Here is a 14655-nt window from a genome sequence, read left to right on the forward strand (position 1 = left end):
GGGAGCCAATGGCTGCGCTGCTATCAATCATCCAATAAAGAGCCGACTAGAGCTCTGTGAAAGCAATGCGGGATCGCACCCAAAGATTCGAGTCTCGGGTAAGTAAAACGGGGGCTAGGGGGTTAGGGGGGCTTTGACTGCAAGGTGTTTTTTCACCTTCATGCATCCTATGCAAAAACACGAAGCTTTACAACCCCTTTAAGCTTTGGCAATACAACCTGGACGCTGATTGGTTTCTATGCAGAGCTGCACCAGATTTTGCACTCTCCAATTTTAGTAAATTTACAATCTCAATTCCCTGCAGCAATCAAGGGAGAAAATACCAATACCAGCATTTCCAATATAGCACATGATATACATGTGTATATAATAATATGCCGGGAAATATCCTGACAAATAGAACTTTACTCACATTCAGCGCATCCATGTCCTGGTGGTAGTCTCCTTCCCAGAATTTGGGCAGCGCGGTGAAAATAGAGTTGTCCGTCACTTCTGCTCCTTTTTGGGCATCCAGCCAATCCGAGAGCAAATCTGCTGATTCCTTCAGTAAAATCTACATTACATAGAAAAGAAAATGCTACCTATTACAATAGAGTCCAATAGGAAAATATATACACATATCACTCACTGGAGACTAATAAGGGTTAATTTGTTGACTACCAAACAACCAAGATCTTTTTTTAACCACTTGCTTACTGGGCACATATACCCCCCTTCCTGCCCAGGCGAAATTTCAGCTTTCAGCACTGCGTCGCTTTAAATTAAAATTGCGCGGTCGTGCGATGTGCCTCCCAAACAAAATTGGCGTCCTTTTTTTCCCACAAATAGAGCTTTCTTTTGGTGGTATTTGATCACCTCTGCGGTTTTTATTTTTTGCGCTATAAACAAAAAGAGCGACAATTTTGAAAAAAAAAAACCACAATATGTTTTACTTTTTGCTATAATAAATATCCCATTTTTTTTTTAAAAAAACAATTTTTTTTCTCAGTTTAGGCCGATACGTATTCTACATATTTTTGGTAAAAAGAACATTACACAGAACTCCACACCAATCAAGCATCCAGCTCACATCCTGTTATGTTTACTACAGCGAGGTGGGGGATTATGAAGCAAATTAGTAACACAATTGGAAGCAAATCAGGTTGCCTATTACAGTAAATCCTTAGTTTGAGAGTAACTTGGTTTGACAGCGTTTTGTTTTAATACATTTTGCCTTGATATACAAGCGATGTCTTGATATAAGAGTAGCGTCATGTCACAACTGAGTATAAAAAAAGAAGAGAGGAGCCTCTAAGTGTAGCAATATGGTTACATTTAATGAAGGTACAACATTTAGCAACTTTTTGCTACACTTAGAGGCGCCTCTCTTCTCTTTTATACCCTGTAAAAAAATGCTTTGATATACAAGTGCTTTGGATTACAAGCATGTATCTGGAACGAATTATCCTCGCAATCCAAGGTTTTACTGCATTTAGCAAAGTCTATGCAGAAATACTTCTGTGTGTTTGCAACCTCAGTGCCTGCATTCCTGGGCAGGCAACCAAGTAAAATTAGCAAAGTTCTGAAACAAATCTATCATGTAGATTTTCATTCTAAGCAGACACACAATGAAGAAATGGTCAGCATCAGGCTGTATTCTGCTGCAGTGCTACTTAGAATGAGTAGGGGGCGGGAATCATTTAAATAAGGCGCGTTCCCGCGCCGATCGTAGAGCGCATGCTCCGTCGGGAAACTTTCCCGACGTGCATTGCGGCAAATGGCGTCGCAAGGACGTCATTTGCTTCAAAGTGAACGTGAATGGCGTCCAGCGCCATTCACTAACGCAAACTACGTAAATTTGAAATTTCGCGACGCGGGAACGACGGGTATACGTAACATTGGCTGCCCCTGCTAATAGCAGGGGCAGCCATACGCGAAAAACGCCGTACAGAAACGACGTAAACTGCGTACGCAGGGCTCGCGTAACGTTGTGAATCGGCGTTAGTATGCAATTTGCATACTATACGCTGAGCACAACGGGAACGCCACCTAGCGGCCATCGCAAGAATGCAGCCTAAGATATGCGGGCATAAGAGCCTTATGCTGGGCATATCTTAGGCTGCAGTCGGCGTAACGAGGTTCCTGAATCAGGAGCATTTGTTACGCCGGGGCAAGTAAGCAATTGCGCTGTGTAACCTATGGTTACGCAGGCGCAATTGCTTCTTGAATCCAGGCCACTATTGCCAATTGGATGCAGCGATTTCTCTGCATACAATTTGCATGTCAGGAGATTGTGGCCGGCTCTCTATGGAGTGTCTCTGGTGCATCTTCTGGTCCATTTCAGGTCCAAGTTCAGCCAAAAATTCAGACTGAAATCGGACCTGAAATGGTGAACAGAGATGCACCGGACCCCTGTTGTAAACTGCTCCGTGCCTCAGTGTGAACCCAGTCTAAAGCGTTCGTTACCCTAAAAAAAAAAAAAAAAACACAGACTCACCTGTGCAGAGCTCTGAATATCCTCAGGACGGGCCGATTTACTAATCGCTTCTTCCAGAGGATGGATGGCAGCCGTCACTGCATTCTGGATCTTCTCCAGCATCTGCTTCTTGTCTGGATCGGTCGTCTCACTCAGCTTTTGCACAAATGGCTGCATTGACACAATGATACAACAAAAAAAAAAAAAAAACATGATCTCTATGCCTCTTACCAATTAAAAGCATGTTTCTATAAAATCTGGAGACAATAACAGGATTTTTAAAATGGCTTACCTGTAAAAATCCTTTTCTTGGAGTACACCTCGGGACACAGAGCCCCGTGGTGTACAATAAAGAAAATATAGTGCTTGTCTGCTTGCCAACCGTATATCCCTTGAATAAACAGTGGAAAGGTGTCTCTACTATGCTGAATCACATACCTAGTACATGATCCAGCACAACAGCCTCCTTCCCAACCTACAAACAGCGTGTGGGCAGTTTTTTTTTTTTTTTTATTCAAGGCAACAGCTTTGTTTTGCTGGGAAAGAAATCAATGTATGCATGTGGAAGAGGGATAAAAAAAAAAAAAAAGGATGAGGATAGGAGTTCTGTAGTCCAGCAGGTGAGAACTCAGACAGGACTGACAACACAGCTTGGGATTTCAGCGCAGGAGAGGCAGCATGATCAGCCAACAGGGAGTCAGTCAGGAGCTTACTGGATATCTGGCAGCATCCCCAGGAATTTTTTCTGTACTTTGCAGCATTTTTACAGGGATATGGGGAAATCTACATGTGATGCAGAGATGTTCTGCACATTTTCCCCCAGATTGATACTTTAAACTACTAACCACACTAGAGGAAATATCAGCAGAGGTTCTGTGCCATTTGCCTTCAAGAGACATGTATGTAGGGTGAGAATTCTGCACATAACCCCAGAAACAGCAGCTGCAGAACACTTGGCACATACCACCAGGGCGGTCTTCACATCCTTCAGTAAGGCATCCGGTTGAGGCTGCTTCTCTTCGTACTGCTGGAGCAAATAGTTCTGTCTGGCTCGTTTAATTATCTGCATATTTAAAGAAAGGCAGAAAACAAATGTATTTCACAGAAGTTCAAAAGAAAACAAAAAATAGATCAAGTAATAATACATGTAAAATAGACTATGGCCCGGTATACTATGACACGCATTTCCCGTCACAACACTTTGTCTGGAGAAGTGACACAAAACGCGTCGGAAGGACTCCACTGCCGCCTCACTTTGTATATATAAAACGTGTGATATTCCAGCTACATGTAAGTGCAATAGCTGCAATAAATCTTTTTATTTATTTAAACAAGATTACGCTATGTGGCCACTTTTCTTTCCCATCTCTTTACAACATTGACATCACTTGAGAAACCAGTTCGGGGACCCAATCCTCCATCACAGGTCTTGCTATATTCTAATCATCGCTTATCAGAGGTTATGATGTCCATCTAAACCACAATCCTTCCAGCTACCGTTTGTGATTGTACTTCATACAAGCCTGTTCCGACTTTCGGGGACGTATGTCCCCTTAAAGCGGTGGTTCACCCTTATTAACATCTTTTTAGCATAAAATGAGGCATAGTAGCGCGAGCTACAGTATGCCTGTCTTTATTTTTTTATCCCCGTACTCACTGTGCACTCGTAGATAGAAGATTACGACTCCCCGCGGGGAATGGGCGTTCCTATGGAGAGGGAAGGTGATTGACGGCCGGCTCTGGAACGTCACGCTCCCCGAAGACAGCCGGAACAGGTCTCGGCTCTTCACGGCGCTATACGGCGCCTGCGCACATTTCGGCGCCTGCGCACATTTCGGCGCCTGCGCACATTTCGGCTATTTCCGGAGAAGCGTGACGTGCCAGAGCCGGCCGTCAATCACCTTCTCTCTCCATAGAAACGCCCATTCCCCGCTGGGAGTCGTAATCTTTTATCTACGATTGCACAGTGAGTACGGGGATAAAAAAATAAAGACCAGCATACTGTAGCCCCGCTTTAAGTCCATTTGCTCTGGTAAGCCTGCATTCTTTCTGGTGGCGGGTCATTACTATACACGGAAGAAGTCACGAATTGATGCTTTGACATTTCTTCACTCATTCACGTGGTGGAATTTCATCACTTATGGACTTTATTATATATTTCTTACTTTTGTCATCTAACACCCAATTGATGCACATTTGTTATTTATAAATGTCCTGTTGTCGTTTATTTGAATGACACATTTATTTGTAAAATGTATTTCAATATTTTTTGTTACGATTGACATTGTGTAAGCGCTACACATATACATTATAAATAAATAAAATAACATTTTAGAATTTATAAAACTGTTAATAATTATTTCTATAAAACGCTTAATTTTACAATTGTTCCCCCACCGTCAGGTCATATAAATCCCTTTAGACACAAGATAAATAAAGTACTCACCTTATCATCTATATCTGTGATATTCATGCAGTAAAAAACATCATATTTAAAATAGTCCTTTAAAACTCTTCGCAGGATATCAAAAGAAATATAGGACCTGAAAGAAAGCCCAAAACAAAAAGTGTATAAAAGATGATGCAGTGACTTCAGAGGTCATGTGACAGTCCAAAGAAGAATCTTCCAGCTATTTCCATTGCTAAGTGATGTGACCGATGTATCATAATGTTGTAGTATCAGCTGCATCCAGTGTGTGGCGCTGTGTTCTGCAGCACTATGGGTGACTTCCTGTTTGCTGTCAAACAAAATCAAGTCGGCATGAATACAGAATTCAGGAGAGCTCTGTATTATTATCAATGCGTATAAGGTTTCCTCTGATTGGCTGAGATGTAAGTATGGGATAATGAGGGGGCAAAGGAAAAAACAGGGAAGGCAAAATATAGAGAGGGATTAAACATTAACCCTTATGAGTTCATCACTCAATCCAAACCATCACTTGAAGCCATGATGTAGGCGGGGAATGTACCGTGCATCCCTGAAGATAAGACCGGGTCTTATATTAATTTTGGCTACAGAAAACACACTAGGGCTTATTTTCAGGGGATGTCTTATTTATTTATGTACAGAAAAGTTCCCGTGTCCCCTGTCTTCTCTCCCCTCTCCCCGTGTCAGCTCAGCCGCATTATGAAATTCTGTAATCCCAAAAATAAACCTTAAAGTCCTTGTAAAATTATGTAATCCATTCTGTAAAAAGATTATATAATGTGCAGTGTGTCCCTTGAGTAACTTTATTGTGGAAAATCCCTTATTTACAGCGCCACTGGGCGCTCACGTGACCCGACAGAGCTCCGAGCACTGCAGAGGGAGGGGCCAAAACCCCTGGTGACGTCAGCCTGCTCTGAACACTGCAGAGGAAGGGGCCGAGATCCCAGCAGACGTCAGCTCTCCCTGAGCACTGCAGAGGAAGGGGCAGAGATCACCACTGACGTCAGCAACACTGAGCACTGCAGAGGAAGGGGCCAAGATCACCGATGACATCAGCAACTCTGAGCACTGCAGAGGAAGGGGCCGAGATCCCAGCAGACGTCAGCTCTCCCTGAGCACTGCAGAGGAAGGGGCCGAGATCACCACTGATGTCAGCCCGCTCCGAGCACTGCAGAGGAAGAGGCCGAGATCAGCGCTGATGTCAGCCACTCAGAGCAAAGCAGAGGAAGTGGCAGAGATTCCCGCTGATGTCAGCCTGCTCTGAGCACTGCAGAGGGAGGGACCAAGATCCCTGTTGACGTTAGCCTGCTTAGAGCACTGCAGAGGAAGGGGCCCGAGATCCCAACTGACGTCAGTCCGCTACGAGCACTGCAGAGGAAGAGGCCAAGATCCTGCAGTGTTCAGAGCGGGCTGACGTCAGTGGGATCTTGGCCCCTTCCTCTGCAGTGCTCGGAGCGGGCTGAAGTTAGCGGGATCTTGGCCCCTTCCTCTGCAGTGCTCGGAGCGGGCTGAAGTTAGCGGGATCTTGGCCCCTTCCTCTGCAGTGCTCGGAGTGGGCTGAAGTTAGCGGGATCTTGGCCCCTTCCTCTGCAGTGCTCGGAGTGGGCTGAAGTTAGCGGGATCTTGGCCCCTTCCTCTGCAGTGCTCGGAGTGGGCTGAAGTTAGCAGGATCTTGGCCCCTTCCTCTGCAGTGCTCGGAGTGGGCTGAAGTTAGCAGGATCTTGGCCCCTTCCTCTGCAGTGCTCGGAGTGGGCTGAAGTTAGCAGGATCTTGGCCCCTTCCTCTGCAGTGCTCGGAGTGGGCTGAAGTTAGCAGGATCTTGGCCCCTTCCTCTGCAGTGCTCGGAGCGGGCTGAAGTTAGCGGGATCTTGGCCCCTTCCTCTGCAGTGCTCGGAGCGGGCTGAAGTTAGCGGGATCTTGGCCCCTTCCTCTGCAGTGCTCAGAGCATGCTGAAGTTAGCAGGGATCTTGGCCCCTTCCTCTGCAGTGCTCGGAGCGGGCTGAAGTTAGCAGGATCTTGGCCCCTTCCTCTGCAGTGCTCGGAGCGGGCTGAAGTTAGTGGGATCTTGGCCCCTTCCTCTGCAGTGCTCGGAGCGGGCTGAAGTTAGCGGGATCTTGGCCCCTTCCTCTGCAGTGCTCAGAGCATGCTGAAGTTAGCAGGGATCTTGGCCCCTTCCTCTGCAGTGCTCGGAGCGGGCTGAAGTTAGCGGGATCTTGGCCCCTTCCTCTGCAGTGCTCAGAGCGGACTGAAGTTAGCGGATCTTGGCCACTTCCTCTGCAGTGCTCGGAGCGGACTGAAGTTAGCAGGGATGTTGGCCCCTTCCTCTGCAGGGCTCGCCAAAGTCAGCTTGCTCCAAGCACTGCAGAGGAAGGGGCCCCGATCCGTACTGACGTCTGCCCGCTCCGAGCACTGCAGAGGGAGGGACTGCCAACATCGGCCAGGAAGAGAGAAGAGCTCCGGCGGGTCACGTGAGCGCCAAGAAGCACAGTACATAAGGTATTTTCCACAATAAAGTTACACAAGGAGACACACTGCACAGTATATAATATTTTTACATAACGGATTACATGATTTTACAAGGACCTTTACTAGGCCTTATTCTCAGGGTAGGGCTTATATTGCAGCCATCCCAGAAAATCACGCTAGGTCTTATTTTCGTGGGAAACCGGTAACAGCCCCTGAAACATGTCGGCTTGTTCTCACTGAGCTTCTGTATGAAATCCGTACTCTTGGCTTCCTAAACCTTTGGTGTTGCAGTCACTTCTAAGGGAATGAGGCACAGAATGTCTTCTAACAGCGTGTGTAAGCGCATGTTTTTTAGGTTTGCAGGTGAGGATAACTGCAGACAGACCACAAACTACATGCAATTTTAGCAATCCTGTAAGATTCTAAAAACCATGCAAGTGGCTCGGATCCATACCTTGCATGTCCCATGTGTGAGGCGTCATATACAGTGGGTCCGCAGCAATACCATGTGACCTTTTTGCCATTTTGTGGAACAAACACTTCCTATGGGAGAAATAAAAGCAAATGTTCACTTTAGCTCTTCCCTTAAGATATCGAACAGAAATGAAAAAAACAGGAGTTGGAGCAAAGAGCAAGTTTGATTTGGAGCAATATAATGGGGTTGGTTTACTAAAACTGGAGAATGCAAAATATGGTGCAGCTCTGCATGGTAACCACTTCAGCCCCGGAAAGTTTTACCCCCCCCCCCTTTCATGACCATCCCATTTTTAGTAAGGGTATTTGGGTTACTTTAACTGACAATTGCGCGGTCGTGCGACGATGTACCTAAATAAATGTATGTCTTCCCCCCCCCCACACACAAATAGAGTTTTCTCTTGGTGATATTTGATCACCTCTGCGGTTAGTTTTGGCACTATAAACAAAAAAAGAGCGACAATTTTGCTATAGTACATATCCAATACATTTTTTGATTTTTAAACTCAAAGGCCCAGATTCACAAAGCACTTACGCCGACGTATAACAGGTAACGCCAACGTAAGTGCAAATGTGCGCCGTCGTATCTGTGCGCAAGACCCACAAACAGATATGCGTCTAAAACCAGGCTACACCCCGTGTGGCGCACATTTAGGCTGGGTGCATGGTGCCGCTCCCATTGATTAGCCATTCAAACATGCAAATGAGGGAAATATGGCGATTTGCGAACCTGCGTGCGCCCGACGCAGGCTACGAGAGGTGCGCGTAAGTTGTACGTCCGGCGTAAAGTTATGCCCCATAAAGGAGGTGCAACCCAGCAGCAGACATGCAAAGGTCTGCACCAGGGAACACAAGCCGGCGTATTTTACGTTGGACGTGTGTCTGGCTGGGCGTAGGTTACGTTCACGACGTACACAGTGATCCGGCGTAGTTTAGGCAGTTTTTCCGACGTGGTTGTGAGCAGGCGCAGGGTGATGCGTCCACGTCACGGCGCATGCGCAGTTCGTGATACGTATCTGTCTGGCGCTCGGCCCATCATTTGCATGGGGTCACGCCCACTTCCACCTACGCCGGCGTACGCCTTTGAATCCCACGCCACGCTGGCGCAGCGTTGGGAGCACTGGCTTTCTGAATTCAATGCTTGCTTCTCTGCGCTACGGCGGCGTGGCTTACGCCGTTTGCGATACGGCGGCGTAATGTGCGCCCACACTCTGAATCTGGGCCAAAATTTCTTCATGAATTTAGGCCAATATGTATTCTGCTACATATTTTTGGTAAAAAAATATATATATATATATATATATATATATCACAATAAAGTATATATTGATTGGCTTGCACAAAAGTTATCGCGTCTACAAAAGGAATTTATTTTCCTAGTATCGGCAGTGATCAGCGATTTTTAGGGTGACTGCTACATTGCGGCGGACAAATCGGACACCTAAATTACACTTTTTTGGGGGGACCAGTGATACAAATACAGGTCGAATCAGTGCTATAAAAAATATGCACTGTTACTGTACTAATGACCCTGGCAGGGAAGGGGTTAACACCAGGGGTGATCAAAGGGTTAAAGTGTGTCCCTAGGGGTGATGGCTATCTGTGTGGGGGTTGTTCTGACTGGGAAAACACAGAGATCTCCATGTTCTCCCCTGTCAGAAGAGCGACCTGCCTTGTTTACATAGCCAGATGGCCCTTCTGCCTCTCTGGGGAACGATCGCGGGTGGCCGGCGAATATCACGTCTGCCGGACCCGCCGATTGGCTCCCCCTCTGTCCAATCAGGGTAAACTCCTAAAGATAGTTTGATTGTGAATGTAAAGAGTCAGACCACGCAAATCTTTGACTTGTAAAAAATGTTACGCTTTAAGAACACACACAAACATTTTGCACCTTATTCCGAGTTAGACTGTTGTAGAGGCGGAGTTTGGGTTGCTCTGATGCGTCTGGGGGCGACCACAGAGGTTGTGTACGTCTCCCTTTGCCTGCAAAAGAAAAATATCTGCGTTAAATAATGGCCGCAGTGACTTCATTTCAAAGTAAAATCTTCATTTGATGTACTAGACACATAGCCTATAAATGAGAAATACGAGACCCAGGGCTTTTTTGGGCTATAACCCCCGTCAGTCCCCCCTCCTTATTACAGCAAAAAGTAAAAAACATTGCTTTTTTTCAAAATTGTCACTCTATTTTTGTTAATTGCGCAAAAAATAAAAACCGCAGAGGTGATCAAATACCACCAAAAGAAAGCTCTATTTGTGGGGAAAAAAGGACGCCAATTTTGTTTGGGAGCCACGTCGCACGACCGCGCAATTGTCAGTTAAAGCGACGCAGTGCCGAATCACAAAAACTGGCCAGGTCCTTTAGCTGCCTAAAGGTCCGGGTCTTAAGTGGTTAAAGGTCCACCGTATTAAAATACATCTCTGAGGCTGTCAATTACAGGTTGTGTGCTGGAGCTCCCTCCTGTCACCTTTTTTTTTTTTTTTTGGTGTCAAGGAAACTCTTCAGAAGTGATCCATGCAGAGGAACAAAGCAGCAGGCAGGAATGACACTTTGGATTGAGACTAATATAAACTATAGAGGGATATTCTTTATTCATATTTCATGTCTGAGGTTTACAACCACTTTAAATTATACAACTTAAAAAAAGAAATGCTGAATTATTCTCCATATGATGATATCCCTTCCTGATTTGAGGGCATACCTATTGTGGAGCTCAATTGTTACCGCCCCCCTTTGCTGTGAGCGCCCCTGTTGGTCAGGCCTGTGTATGTGTTACAGATATTTTTGCAGGCGTGCCAACAACACGGGTTACTCACACAGGCGTGCCAACAACACGGGTTACCCACACAGGCATGCCAACAACACGGGTTACCCACACAGGCATGCCAACAACACGGGTAACTCACACAGGCGTGCCAACAACACGGGTTACCCACACAGGCATGCCAACAACACGGGTTACCCACACAGGCATGCCAACAACACGGGTAACTCACACAGGCATGCCAACACACGGGTTACTCACACAGGCGAGCCAACAACACGTGTTACTCACACAGGCGTGCCAACAACACGGGTTACTCACACAGGCGTGCCAACACACGGGTTACTCACACAGGCATGCCAACAACACGGGTAACTCACACAGGCATGCAAGAACACGGGTTACTCACACAGGCGTGCCAACAACACGTGTTACTCACACAGGCGTGCCAACAACACGTGTTACTCACACAGGCGTGCCAACAACACGTGTTACTCACACAGGCGTGCCAACAACACAGGTTACTCACACAGGCGTGCCAACACACGGGTTACTCACACAGGCATGCCAGCACACAGGTTACTCACACAGGCATGCCAGCACACGGGTTACTCACACAGGCATGCCAGCACACGGGTTACCCACACAGGCATACCAGCACACGGGTTACCCACACAGGCATGCCAGCACACGGGTTACCCACACAGGCATGCCAACACACGGGTTACTCACACAGGCATGCCAACACACGGGTTACTCACACAGGCATGCCAACAACACGGGTTACTCACACAGGCGTGCCAACACACGGGTTACTCACACAGGCGTGCCAACAACACGGGTTACGCACACAGGCGTGCCAACAACACGGGTTACGCACACAGGCGTGCCAACAACACGGGTTACGCACACAGGCGTGCCAACAACACGGGTTACGCACACAGGCGTGCCAACAACACGGGTTACGCACACAGGCGTGCCAACAACACAGGTTACTCACACAGGCTTGCCAACAACACGGGTTACTCACACAGGCGTGCCAATACACGGGTTACTCACACAGGCGTGCCAACACACGGGTTACTCACACAGGCGTGCCAACACACGGGTTACTCACACAGGCATGCCAGCACACGGGTTACTCACACAGGCGTGCCAACACACGGGTTACTCACACAGGCATGCCAGCACACGGGTTACTCACACAGGCATGCCAGCACACGGGTTACTCACACAGGCATGCCAGCACACGGGTTACTCACACAGGCGTGCCAACACACGGGTTACTCACACAGGCATGCCAGCACACAGATTGCTCACACAGGCATGCCAACACACGGGTTACTCACACAGGCATGCCAACACACGGGTTACTCACATGAGTGTGCGTTATTTGAAGTGCTCTGTGCTGTGGCATCAGGCGAGATCGCCGCTATGTGCCTGTACCATCGAACTACGTGGAAGTAATGGTCCGGAGGGGGTTCTGCCAGCTGCCTGAACACCTCTACGTCGGCCTGAGAGAAAGTGTAGCCCTGGATGTAACTACGGAAGCTGAGGTAGTCGTGCAACGCGGACAGCCGGGCCTTCTGGTCTCTAATGTTCAGAATGGACTGGTAGCTCAGAGCTGTAAGAGAGTTACACGGCATTCAGTACACAGGCAAGAACCGCAACAGCAGGCACCGTTCCAAGTAATGTCAGCCGTCCAATCATGCCACCATGAGTTAGGGTTGCCACCTGTACAGGATTCCCCCTGGCAGTCCGGGTTATGAATCCGGGTGTCCGGGTTTCAGTCTGCCTGATCAGTTTAGATTTACCCATGATTTATACACAAGAATTATGGCTCTCACTCCGACGTTCGCGGTGATACCTCACATGTGTGGTACAATCACTGTTCACATACGTGTGCAGGACCTGTGTGTTCGCGGTGATACCTCGCATGTGTGGTACAATCACCGTTCACATACGTGTGCAGGACCTGTGTGTTCGCGGTGATACCTCACATGTGTGGTACAATCTCCGTTCACATACGTGTGCACGACCTGTGTGTTCGCGGTGATACCTCACATGTGTGGTACAATCTCCGTTCACATACGTGTGCAGGACCTGTGTGTTCGCGGTGATACCTCGCATGTGTGGTACAATCACCGTTCACATACGTGTGCAGGACCTGTGTGTTCGCGGTGATACCTCACATGTGTGGTACAATCTCCGTTCACATACGTGTGCACGACCTGTGTGTTCGCGGTGATACCTCACATGTGTGGTACAATCTCCGTTCACATACGTGTGCAGGACCTGTGTGTTCGCGGTGATACCTCACATGTGTGGTACAATCTCCGTTCACATACGTGTGCAGGACCTGTGTGTTCGCGGTGATACCTCGCATGTGTGGTACAATCACCGTTCACATACGTGTGCAGGACCTGTGTGTTCGCGGTGATACCTCGCATGTGTGGTACAATCACCGTTCACATACGTGTGCAGGACCTGTGTGTTCGCGGTGATACCCCCACATGTGTGGTACAATCACCGTTCACATACGTGTGCAGGACCTGTGTGTTCGCGGTGATACCCCCACATGTGTGGTACAATCACCGTTCACATACGTGTGCAGGACCTGTGTGTTCGCGGTGATACCCCCACATGTGTGGTACAATCACCGTTCACATACGTGTGCAGGACCTGTGTGTTCGCGGTGATACCTCGCATGTGTGGTACAATCACCGTTCACATACGTGTGCAGGACCTGTGTGTTCGCGGTGATACCTCGCATGTGTGGTACAATCACCGTTCACATACGTGTGCAGGACCTGTTTGCATGTATGTGCGGTAGATGGGGGTGCTTTTGAATTTTTGTAATTACTTTTATTTTATTTATTTTTGTTTACACTTTTTTTTTACTTTATTTCTATCACAGGGGGGTGAATAAACCCCCTTGTGATAGCTTTGAGGAGGTGACATGTACACTTTATGGAGACATCAGGGGTCAATTAAACCCACCTCATGGGGGTGAAGTATCACAAAAAGGGGCGATAACGGGGGGGGGGGGGGGGCCATAGCAAGCCGCTTCCTATAGGGGCACTCATCATTACAAAACCATTACACAGAGCGGCAAGTATGACATGTTTGTTATTTTAAAATTTTCACCTTTACAAGCACTTTAAATCACTTGCCGATGTGCTATAGCCAAGTGACGGCTACAGTGCGGTTGTCCAGTTCTGGGAGGGCGTCTATTGATGTCCTTCCAGAACCACGCCCCCTGCACTGCCCATTGCGGTGTGCATCCGGTGCACACTGTAATCAAGGTAAATGGCCAATCACAGCGGCCCTTTACCATGTGATCAGCTGTGTGCAATTAGGGACGTCAGGGACGCCTCAACAGGGCCCGCGTCACGAACGCCCCTACGGCGCCCACCTCGGGGACGCCTCTACGGGGGCCCACCACGGGGACGCCTCTACGGGGCCCCACCACGGGGACGCCTCTACGCGGGCCCCACCACGGGGACGCCTCTACGCGGGCCCCACCACGGGGACGCCTCTACGCGGGCCCCACCACGGGGACGCCTCTACGCGGGCCCCACCACGGGGACGCCTCTACGCGGGCCCCACCACGGGGACGCCTCTACGCGGGCCCCACCACGGGGACGCCTCTACGCGGGCCCCACCACGGGGACGCCTCTACGCGGGCCCCACCACGGGGACGCCTCTACGCGGGCCCCACCTCGGGGACGCCTCTACGCGGGCCCCACCTCGGGGGCACGCCTCTACGCGGGCCCACCTCAACGCCGCCCACGTCGGGGACGCCTCAACATCAGGGCAGCCTCAACAGTGCACATCAGCGAAGGAGAACAATTACATAATAAGATTTTTTTATGGGTACAGTCAGTGTTGCATGACCGTGTAATTGTCATTCAAAGTGTGAAAGCGCTGAAAATTGGCCTTGGCAGGAAGGGGGTAAAGTGTCCGGTATTGAAGCGGTTACATATAGTGTAAGAATTACTATACATCTGTTCTGTTGCTCAGAGCCTGCAATCAGCTATACAGCAGATCAATCACCAGCCGCCCAC

At 48.4% G+C, this 14655-nt stretch overlaps 1 protein-coding gene across 2 annotated transcripts in view; it reads right to left on the reverse strand.

Annotated features, from left to right (window-relative positions):
- CARS1 (cysteinyl-tRNA synthetase 1) overlaps positions 1–14655 on the reverse strand; it is a 63268-nt gene that overhangs the window by 43140 nt on the left and 5473 nt on the right. Inside the window, exons 2-8 of one of the 2 annotated variants that reach the window (XM_040328036.1) lie at positions 11967–12212; positions 9715–9806; positions 7804–7892; positions 4902–4998; positions 3420–3518; positions 2477–2626; positions 413–553 (exon numbers count right to left, since the gene is read on the reverse strand). In XM_040328036.1, the coding sequence (XP_040183970.1) occupies positions 413–553; positions 2477–2626; positions 3420–3518; positions 4902–4998; positions 7804–7892; positions 9715–9806; positions 11967–12212 (914 nt within the window). The remainder of the gene's footprint in view (positions 1–412; positions 554–2476; positions 2627–3419; positions 3519–4901; positions 4999–7803; positions 7893–9714; positions 9807–11966; positions 12213–14655) is intronic. The other variant, XM_040328037.1, reaches the window with a different exon arrangement.

This window comes from Rana temporaria, chromosome 11 (genome assembly GCF_905171775.1).
Source record: "Rana temporaria chromosome 11, aRanTem1.1, whole genome shotgun sequence".
NCBI classification, from domain to species: domain Eukaryota; kingdom Metazoa; phylum Chordata; class Amphibia; order Anura; family Ranidae; genus Rana; species Rana temporaria.